The sequence below is a fragment of the Phalangium opilio genome, unplaced genomic scaffold, assembly GCF_054372755.1.
Source record: "Phalangium opilio isolate 3A_F unplaced genomic scaffold, DU_Popi_V2 ptg000003l_1, whole genome shotgun sequence".
Taxonomy (NCBI): Eukaryota; Metazoa; Arthropoda; class Arachnida; order Opiliones; family Phalangiidae; genus Phalangium; species Phalangium opilio.
This window is the reverse complement of record NW_028324145.1, coordinates 7,773,243-7,783,745: the sequence shown is the minus strand read 5'-3', so window position 1 is coordinate 7,783,745 and position 10,503 is coordinate 7,773,243. Positions and strand designations below refer to the sequence as shown.

At 35.9% G+C, this 10,503-nt stretch overlaps 2 protein-coding genes across 10 annotated transcripts; one reads left to right on the top strand and one right to left on the bottom strand.

Annotated features, from left to right (window-relative positions):
• Positions 1 to 62: 62 nt before the first annotated feature.
• On the top strand, positions 63 to 6,939 carry LOC149717501 (dynactin subunit 1-like). Its single transcript, XM_089838892.1, has 18 exons — positions 63 to 290; positions 1,615 to 1,865; positions 1,937 to 2,057; positions 2,121 to 2,200; positions 2,269 to 2,589; positions 2,668 to 2,872; positions 2,929 to 3,374; positions 3,439 to 3,648; positions 3,711 to 3,896; positions 3,960 to 4,087; positions 4,150 to 4,450; positions 4,511 to 4,651; positions 4,714 to 5,025; positions 5,093 to 5,495; positions 5,572 to 5,798; positions 5,869 to 6,024; positions 6,108 to 6,353; positions 6,425 to 6,939. The coding sequence occupies exons 2-18, from the start codon at positions 1,650 to 1,652 to the stop codon at positions 6,575 to 6,577; spliced, it is 3,852 nt and encodes a 1,283-aa protein (XP_089695018.1). The 5' UTR covers positions 63 to 290; positions 1,615 to 1,649; the 3' UTR covers positions 6,578 to 6,939.
• Positions 6,940 to 7,788: 849 nt separating this feature from the next.
• On the bottom strand, positions 7,789 to 10,400 carry Kaz (E3 ubiquitin-protein transferase Katazuke). 9 transcript variants are annotated; one of them, XM_089838911.1, is made up of 11 exons: positions 10,263 to 10,397; positions 10,118 to 10,203; positions 9,943 to 9,990; positions 9,737 to 9,809; positions 9,463 to 9,645; positions 9,170 to 9,376; positions 8,991 to 9,113; positions 8,838 to 8,914; positions 8,513 to 8,755; positions 8,254 to 8,446; positions 7,789 to 8,189 (listed from the first exon to the last, which is right to left on the bottom strand). In XM_089838911.1, the coding sequence occupies exons 4-11, from the start codon at positions 9,773 to 9,775 to the stop codon at positions 8,091 to 8,093; spliced, it is 1,164 nt and encodes a 387-aa protein (XP_089695037.1). In that variant the 5' UTR covers positions 9,776 to 9,809; positions 9,943 to 9,990; positions 10,118 to 10,203; positions 10,263 to 10,397; the 3' UTR covers positions 7,789 to 8,090. The 9 variants fall into 9 exon arrangements, with proteins under 9 accessions (XP_089695037.1, XP_089695040.1, XP_089695038.1 ...); XM_089838914.1 differs by lacking the exon at positions 10,118 to 10,203 and having other exon boundaries at positions 10,263 to 10,400; XM_089838912.1 differs by lacking the exon at positions 10,118 to 10,203 and having other exon boundaries at positions 10,258 to 10,397.
• Positions 10,401 to 10,503: the final 103 nt, after the last annotated feature.

The following is a 10,503-nucleotide window of genomic DNA, read 5'->3' as shown; positions in this document are numbered from 1 at the left end:
CAATTTAAATTTCGCGGTAACCTTCGGTTCAAATCGGTTCTCAAAGTGGATTTGACTAGTGCTGCACTCTGGATTCGCAGCGAGTAAAGAGCCTGAAATTACCCCTTTAAACTTTAAAGCTTGAGATCGCTGTGGAGTTTCTATCAATTTTATAATTAAAATTTAATAGTTTGCATTATTTGTTGTAAACACTGTCGTTTTAGGATTAATAAACCTTAATAATGAGGGTTTAATTGAAATTTAATTGCCGAATGAAAAGCGCAGCTAATAGAAGCAGTTTTTATAGAAGGGTGAGCTAAGCCTTGGCTTTATTTTTTTGACAGATGGGATGGGACAAGGTTACTCTAGAAAAATACACTATTGGGGATGGGATGGGGGTCGGACATAAAATCATTGGGTGTTTTTGCGATTTTTATAAATAAAATTAATTTACTGGAATAAACACTCACTCGTATTTATAATTTAAGAAAAATTTAAACTATTTATTTTCTCAAATTAAACCACTGTATGCAATTTTAATAAATGATGTCCATAATGTTCTAATCTATCATCAAGTACAAATTGGGTTGGGCTTTTTCTAATTATAAATAATCAATTTTCAATTACTCATGACAAATATGCAAATATCTATACCAATGGGAAACAAACAGACATTCATTTTGAGCTTTTCAACCATTTTTCTTACAATGAATTTAATTTTTTGGGTAACACTAAACTATTTCAGATGGGATGGGGGTCGGACATAGGATCATAGGGAGCTAACAACTGGCTAGGGGGAAGAGATAGTCTGACGTCACGCAGCCCCTCTCTGGTTGGCATTTTTGCGCGTAGAATACTGTTTCCAACCATTATTGGGATGAAACTCCAGTAAGAGATAGAAGGGTGTGACATTTCAGGGTCAGAACTGTTAGCTCCATATTGGGTGTTTTGTTTTGGGGGTTTTTGCGATTTTTATAAATAAAATTAATTTACTGGAATAAACACTCACTCGTATTTATAATTTAAGAAAAATTAAAACAATTTATTTTCTCAAATTAAACCACTGTATGCAATTTTAATAAATGGTGTCCATAATGTTCTAATCTATCATCAAGTCCAAATTGGGTTGGGCTTTTTCTAATTATAAATAATCAATTTTCAATTACTCATGACAAATATGCAAATATCTTTACCAATGGGAAACAAACAGACATTCATTTTGAGCTTTTCAACCATTTTTCTTACAATGAATTTAATTTTTTTGGGTAACACTAAACTATTTTTCTTAATAAATGCCTTCAAAGAAACCCCATGGCAACCGTGGGGATGATCCAGGTAGGATTTTGTTCCAAGAGCCCTGATTGTCCATTTTTAATCTTTTTCAACTTTTAAAAGAAACCGCGCATGCAAGTTTTCCTACAGAAATCCCATTGGTTTTAAAGTGTTCTCCTCAAACTCCATAGCACAGGATTTACCCCATTTTTAGATTTATAATAATAAAAACAAAACGTCTTTTGGTTTTGGTAAAAAGTGTACAAAATATAATTTATGGTTTTACTACTGTGTTTATAGTTACATAGATTTGAACTGTTAATACTTTAAAGTTATTTGAAAGAGAAAAAATAAATATTTTAGGTGGTGGACGTCAAAGAAGTAAAAGTACTGAAAACATGGCTGAAAAACCTGTTAGATTAGGAGCTCGTGTGGAAGTTATAGGCAAAGATGTGAAAGGGAAAGTAGCTTATGCTGGGACAACGCTATTTTCATCAGGAAAATGGATTGGAGTTATTTTAGATGACCCAAAGGGAAAAAATAATGGTACTGTTCAGGGGAGAAATTATTTTCAATGTGAAGATAATCATGGAATATTTGTCCGCCAATCCCAAGTAATTAAGAATGGTCGTGTATAATTGTATTGGACAAAACTATAGCTAAATTTTTGCCCAATAATAATTAGTTAAAAATATTGGATGATGATGGTGACATTTTGTCAAAAAGGTCTTCAATTAGCTCCTCAGCTTCCACTAGTTTTACTGAAAAGCTTACAACCTCTTTTGAAGGCAAATCAATTTTGCAAGGTATAAAATACCCGACATTTTATAACTGTTCAGACTCAAAACTTTGATTGTGAACCATTTTAGTTGAAGAACCACCAAAAAGGCATTCTATGAGATTCTCTCCCAATTCTGCCAATAATCCAATTGCTTCATTCTTGCCTCCGGTATAAAAGAACTACAAAAATTTATTCTTTCAATATTTTCCCAATTATATAATTTTCAACCTTTCAAGCCTTCTTCAACTATCCAAAATGAACCATTGAGTCCTGAGCTAACCACACCAGAACTGGTTAGCCCAGAAACAGTGGCTTCACTCAATATACCAACAACCTTTACTCAAAACCAAAACTCTGAAGAAGTTGAATGTTTGAAAGCGGAGGTTAAAGATCTCCAAGAGAAACTAGAAACACTTAAAATTAAGAGAGCGGAGGATAAAACAAAATTGAAAGAATGGGAGAAAACAAAGATACAGTTGCAACAAATGCAAGAGTTCAAGAGCAAGATTACCGAGTCTCAGGCTGACTTACAGAAACAACTTGCACAAGCCAAGAAAGTATGTTTACATTGTGTTGTGCAAATTGGAGTTTTAGCAACAGAAGGAATGTGGAGTGTATAACAATGTGGATTTTAGGAAGCCAAAGATGCAATTGAGGCCAGAGATCTACATCAAGAAGAAATGAGTGACTTAGCTGAGACTGTAGAGATGGCCACTTTAGATAAAGAAATGGCTGAAGAAAAGTGTGAAGTTTTGCAAACTGAACTTGAGCAAATGAAAGAAAGAGTTGAAGAGCTCAGTTTAGATCTAGAAATTTTGAGAAATGAAATATCTGAAAAGGGTACTTTGCAATTAATCCCTTTGTAAGAACATTTTAGAACTGAACTCTCATTGCAGGTACTGAAGGAGTTGGCGCCAATTTGCAAGCCAAGCAATTGGAACAACAGAATGAGAGATTGAAAGAAGCTTTGGTGAAAATGAGAGATTTGGCTGCCAATGAAAAACAGGAGTTATTGAAAACCCAAAAAGAATTGGATAAACAACGCTCTGAGATCCTGGAGTTGAGTCGCACTAAGGAAAAGTTGAGTTCTCAAGTAGAAGAATATGAAAAACAAATTTCAGAGTTAAAGGAACAGGTTGACGCTGCTTTGGGTGCTGAAGAAATGGTGGAAAACTTAACGGATCGAAATTTAACTTTGGAAGAGAATAATCGCGAACTACAAGAAATTGTGGAAGATTTAGAAAAACTTCAAGACATCAATGACCAACTCCAGGAAAGTGCCCGAGAAACGGAGCTAGAACTGAGAGAAGAAGTTGATATGGCCAACATGAAAGTTTTAGAAGTACATTCACTATATTGTCATTACAAAAAGCTTTGTAATATTAACAACAACAATAAACTTGTAGAGCTTTAGAAAAATAGAGGCTTTGCAAGAAGCAGTAGCTGATTATGAAGGTACAATTCAAAAGTACCGAGAGTTAACGGAACAGCTGAAAGAAGCTAACCAAGAACTCAGGACACAGATGCAAAAGGAGACTGACAGGGTAGCCATGGCAACACCGGCTGAACCATTTGATTTTAATGTCAAATTTGCTGAAACTAAAGCCTTTGCGAGGGTAAGGTATCACAATCTATACAAGCCTTTGATGAAGGTGCTTAAACAATGAACATTCAACAGACCATTGAAATGGAAATCCGAAAGCTCGAGTCTCAACAAGCCGTTTTACATATTGGATTTCTTTGCTCATTTATGCCTGATAATTTCTTGGCTCGAGGAGGTGATCACGATGCCATTCAAGTTCTTCTGTTAGTGCCCAGGATGGTAGCTAAAGCCAATATTTTAATTGGGCAGGTTAAACAGAGGGTAAGTTACATTTTTTTGATGTTTGTTTTCTTTTAACAACAACAACAACATTTTTGACTTCAGTTTAAGCCTCCGGATGAAATGTCATTTGAAAACGTTTTAAAAAGCCACCATATAGATCAGTACACTTATTCCTTGAGATTGTTGTATGATTTATCAATGTTGCAGTCATTACTGCATCAGTTTAACAGGTGCTGATAGATTTTTCCATTTTCCTTTGATGTAATTTTTTCTAAGACAAATGTGTCTTCAGCATTCTATCAAGGTGCAGCGTCGAACTCTTCACCAAAATGGGAACACTTTACCCTGAAATTGCTATTCAAGAAAGAGCAGTTGATTTCTACGTAGATTTGTTAAAAAGGGATCAACTGGATGAAACTGTTCCCTTGGATAACTTGGAGAAATCCGTGGCTTACTTTCAGAGTTTGAATAGCGTTCATTTGTACTCTGAACCTCCTGATTGCACTCACCTTCTTTCTGATTACACAAAGCTCCTTGGAGCCGCTTGTGATTCAGTTAGGACAGATTTCAATGCTGTTCTAACCCTACTCTCTGTGAGTCTTTGTTTGTTTATAACGCCTCTCATCTTTTAAAAACAACTTGTTATTCTTTAGCCTGATGCGAAAGCAACGGAAACCGGTAAACTCATAGCTGATCTCTTACAAAAATCTGAGAACATTCATCAGCTAGTTAAAAAGATTCGTAGACGAATACCTCAAGAAGGAGGTCCAACAATTCTAAATTTTTCTACAGAGGTGACTTCAAACTTGACTGATCTACTGAACCTTTAGTATATATTATTCTGATTCTTTATCAGTTGCAAGAAAACCTAGTGGATTGTGGAACTGACTTATCCAGAATTGCCAGATCAGCTGCAGTTCTAAGGACCTCATCTACCAAACAGGTGACTATGAACTCGGCAGAAGGTGCGGGACCACCCCTTCTATCAGCGGACAAGCTTAAGGAACTTCTACACGAAGCTACAGATCGCGCGTATGGAAAAGATGACGATGACCAGGGACCAGAGTCTCTGAAACAATCAATGGAAACTTCTTTGCAAACCATGAATAAGTTCTCAACATCCATGCAAGAAGGAGAGTTTGATGAAGATGCTAGAAAGCAAACCAGAGTGAGTATCCTTTTTTTTATCTTTACCTCTCTCTTAACACTACAGCCTAATTTTAATCACCTACTAGACTCCAGCTCCTGTCCACTTGCGAGCGCAAGCGGTTAAAAGTGAAGCCCGTGATCTGGAACAACTTCGTTTCAAACTGGAATCCAGAGAAAGTGACTTGTTAGAACTCAAGCGAGCTCTGAAATTGAGGGGTGAAGAGTTAAGCGAAACGCAAGTTAGAAAAGAGATGGCGGAGAAGAAGTTAGAACTGGCAGTCAGGGATGGAGATGACAGAGTGGAGAGAATTCAAAGACAGTTGGATGAAGCCAAGATGCTTCTAAAGAATAAGGAAAAGGAATTCGAAATTACTCTGGATCAATTACAAGCTGATATCGATGCCTTGGAACTGGAGAAAGGAGAGTTGAAGGAGAAGGTCATTGTCATGTCTAAGAAGACATTGGAGGGAATCACCAACAAGGGCAGAGGTAACTTTTGGTGATAGTTCTTTAGGTGATTTGACCTTCATTCTTTTATGACCTTGTGCTTGCTGGGAATCTTTAGTTGGCACTCCGGGATCTCCTCAGATAACAGCATCAATGATGACATCAGGATTTGGTTCTTCAGTACTAGCAAGTTCCACTCCAATTGTGGCTTCAACTTCACCGGTTGTTCTACCTGTTGGTAGGGATGCTTTGACGGAATCCCTGATGGATCAAGTAAACGCTCAAAGGACTGCCTTGAAACAGTTGAAGAATGAAAATTACATGTTGAAAAGTCGTTTGATGGGTGTATGTGTCTTCATTTCACTTCCAAGCAGAAAATTGTGGCTTCAAATTTATATTTATACATTGAAATTAGAACCGCCTGGATACAATGAAACCATTGAATCTACCCAAGAAACCAACGGGTTTGGCTAGTTCTACTGGTTTGGGTATTTGCAACCCATTTTCTTCCGCTAATCCTGAAGCTACTGATATTGGAAGATTGGCAAAAAGAACCTCGAATCTTTTAAACGTAAAACAAATTGAGCTTTGAAAGATTTTTTTTTACTAAACCCTTTTAAGACGTCAACTTAACAAACAAGTTTTAATTTCTAGGAGATTCACTCTCAATCTTGTTTTCCGACTGTGGTTGACATAACCAAAAGAAAACCAGGCATTGAACCGGTTAATGACGCATCCGCTCCCGTCAATCAGCTAACCAAACAAACTGCTAAATATCTACATTTGAAAAGCGAAACCGAGAAGCTAAGTCAAGAGGTGGCGAAGTTTGTGGCTTCCTCCAAGTTAGGAGCCCAAGTTGAAGCTGATTTTACCAAATTCTGCACACCTACATTCGCTAAAGTAATACTAATTATCCTTAGCATTATATTAATTAATTAATTGGATAATATAATCTACAATTTTATCTTCAGAATTGGAATGCGAAGGATATGGGTTTGGAAAACGTTGGGAGTATTCAAATCCCACGTAATTCAAATACAAGTTCTTCGTCAACTGAGATTCCATTAATTGTCAATGCAAAACAGCTCAGAGAAATTCATAATGCTTTCATTTTTAACCAATAGGCATTCCCCGTTTATTTAATAACTAAAATATTAAATAATCCTTAGCTTGTTAAATTAATTTAATTTAATTATTTATGAAAAGTTTCTCGCTACTATCTACAAGCTACAATCAAATTCTATAGACGAGATAGAAGATCAACTCGTTTCGTTCACTTGGGTTAATTTCACCAATTTTGCGTTAAAGTCATGATTTAAACCGCCTTTCTTCATTGAAAAGTTAAAAAATATAAGAGGATTAAAGTCTATTTAAACTAAAGAAGGGAAGGAAAATGTGATACTAGAAGAACACAGAAACGGCTTTTTTGTAATTGCTATTTAAACTTTTAGCATACCGGTAAAATAAACCTATACTGTTATTCCAAGTGTAGATGTAATCAAGTTTTTCTAGGCCTGTGCGAGTACTCGATAGGACTCGAAAGCTCGATCGCTCGATAAGCAACTTTTGAAAGGCTCGACAAGTTTTCGAGCCTCAGAAAAAAGCTCGATAAAAGCTCGAGACCCAGGCTTAAGGTTATCGAGGTTCAGTCAGTGGTCTGTGAGATTCTAGATTAGGTTAAAGGTCAAGAATTACCATCTAACACAATCTACTGAATGTTGAGACGCTGCAGTGACGCGCGAAATAGGAAATTACTCTGGTTGGTGCCTTTTTTGTTAGCCCACATTTGATTGGCGTAAGTTTTACTTCCACTTGTGGGCAAAGAAAAAAATGAAAAATCATTCTTCAAGTTTTAGTTTTACTTTTATGTATAGAAAAATACGCTTGGTTTGTATTATCAATGCGATTGTCAGTGCGCGTAAGTAATTTCGATTAGTGATAATAGGATTCGAGTTTAATTATAGTCAAATAAAAGTTTATCTGTTATATTTACGAATTAATAGGGTTTTTTCTTTACTAAGGCCAGTAAATGAAAGTGTAAAGGAATATCATTCCAAATTAAGAGCTAAAATTGAAAGTCGTTAAGGCTCGCCATTGAAATTTTAGGCTCGATAAAAGCTCTAAACCAGATTTTGAACATGCAGCTTAAGGCTCGAAGCTCGGTAAGAAACTCGAGGCTCGGCTCGAAGCTCGATAACCGAAAAATGCAAGGCTCGAGGCTCGGCTCGAACCCAAAAAATCAAGGCTCGCACAGCCCTAAGTTTTTCACAGATTCAAGAATGTTACGAAAAACGATTTTTTTTTTTAATTACTGATAATGAGGACAACAAAACAATTTACACATTTTTTTTTTTTAATATGGCTTAGGAGAAAAGTTAAACAAAGTTACAAATCACTCCAAAAATTTGCATAAATGTTGGAAAAACTATACGTTTTAACAACCTATTATTTATAGGTGCTGTTTTTCTTCTTATATACAGTGAACAAGTACGTCAAAAAAAAATAATAATAATAATAATAACGAAACAACGACAAACTTAAAGAAACAAAAACACATTCAAAATTTGAAAGCTAGGTATGTTCTTATTTTTTTAAATTTATTCTTTTAGATCCTAGAATGTCCCGGTGGTAATATTTTTACATGACAAATACTTTCTCAGCATCCTTGAAATCAAAGGTCAATTTGGTTCTAGGGCAGGTTATTTTACCAGTTTGAAGAACCATTTGTTTCAAAGCCTGGAATAATTAATAGTGATTAATTTGATGGCTTAAGAGTAAATTAATGCGGAAGGAAATGAACCTCTTCTCCGTAAACATAGCCATTTGGAAGAACCATAGGATGATTATGCTCATTAAGAGCTTGGCCGCTAATAGCGCAAACTAGTCTTGATTGAGAACAATGAGCGTAAGGGAGATGCAAAGCCAAGACATTCAAAGTTGAACTACAAACGGGGCAATCCGGATTTCGCTCTATTTCTGGCTTATAGCATTGCCTGAAAATGTAGTGAACGTGTGTGAAAGGGATTCTTTCATGGGTGGTGATATGTATTTTCACTGACGGAGTTTTTAAAGCTGACAAACCAGCTTGAAGAACAACGGAAAAGACCGAAAAGTTGCTCATTTGAAAGAGTTTAAAGTTTTCTTGTCTGAATTGTTGAACCAAAGAAATCCAACGACATTCGTCTAAAAGTTCCTTGTAAGGAGAAAGAGTAGTTGTTACTGGATAAGCCAGTAGTCCCATTGCGTGTTGAACTTCCTTTAGTTGATCTTCTTCCAAATTAACAAAGTATTTTCTGGCGTGTCTGATGGGAAAAAAACAATGTTCGTTAGCTTGTTTCTGATTTTTCTTCAAAATGAAGATGGGTAAACAAGTTTCTTCATTACTTGACAGCATCCATACGTCTATCATTACGAACTAATTCTATGAATTCTTGTTGCCTAAGATTAAACTCCAAAGAACTCTGTGGATTTAATATTGAAGTTGAGTTTGAATTGACAAGGTTTGGTTACTTAGTGAAACTCCTTCGCTAAACTAACTTTTAGTTTCCTAAGTTTGGATTTGTTATCGTAACACCAATTCAAACATTTTGAGGTATCCTTTTCCATGAGGGACTCTTCAACTTCTTTAGATATCGAAAATAGCTCGATATTGGTCAGATCCTTTAGAATCAAAACAGTTCAGTTTACGTACGTTCCTGGAAATCCTTAATTTTTACCTCTATCTGAGCGTGTTTGGCCAATTTGAGAGCGGTGTTATAATATCCGCATCTCAAAAAATGTTCCACCAACATTCTATCCAATCTTTTCTTTTTCCAAAGTGAATTTGGAGCTTGATTAGCCAGACTAGAGTGTTCCTTGATGTGTTCTACTCTACGTTTGCATACAGAGGCGGCCTCCAATTCTTCAACTACACTCTCATCAGCCTATTTTAACCCAGGTTTTACATTCTATAAGCCTTTGGTTGCATTTAAATCCCCTTCCTTCACAAAGGTAACAGCCCTAATCTTACTTTTCGTTTCAACAAATTGAGTTTTTCAACCATTCCGCCCAATAAGGCTTTAAGATCTACGATAGTAGCTCGTTTTTGTAGAGTTTTTTCCAGTTCATTAGCGCAAGCTTGAACATGGGAAACTTCTCTATCAATTTGTTTTTGGGCTGAACGAAATTTTTTATTTAAAACTTCGTAAGGAACCTATTTAAATTTAATTTATAAATACTACTATAGTATCTTTGGGCTCGTGTTTTATTATAGGAAAGATGTTTGGTAACTTTTAATAAATTACTTTTAAAGTTGGGTGTTCCAAAGCTTTTACATCAGACATCTTTGATAAAATATGTTTACAAATCTAAAAATACCTGAGAAATTTGCATCGAAAAATAATACAATTTTTTTTCCCGAAATTAAGCACGTTTTTGCTATAAAATTACGCTTAAATGTGCACTTTCCACGTTATTATAAAAAAGAGTGGAGCCATTAAATTTTACCTACCTTTTTTGACGCGCAACGTAAATATTCCCCTATCTAGAATGGCCAAACCTTTCAATAAAAAAAAATATTAATGCAAAATCGTATTGCTAAACATGTTCCCAAACAGCGAAAACCCAAAGTTGTAACAGTTAATTAATTTGGTAATTAAAAAAGGGGTTCTAGTTACACGGCTTACTATATGGGAATGACGTCTAGCGCGTGGATGAGATAATAGACCTCTCTTATTACGAATTTAAATGGAATTGGCCCAATATTGACAGTCTAAACAGATAAGGAGGGTAACTTTCCATTGGAGACCTTGTAAAATTTTCTCACCGTACATTGAAAGGTAAACCGAGATGATTCTAGTGTTTTTCTCAGTACGACCGCTAGGAAAAGTAAAAGCCAAAAGTTGATAGAAAGGCAGGGTTGTTTAAGCCTTCCGTCTGAGGGCGCCGCGTAATTTAGTTCCTCAAAAAATGGAATAGTGGGCCCTCGAGTCTACAAATTGAAGTGGAAATCGGAAGAGATAACCTGTCCTGTCCCCGCGGATATCATGTATTAATCCGTGGAACAAGCGGT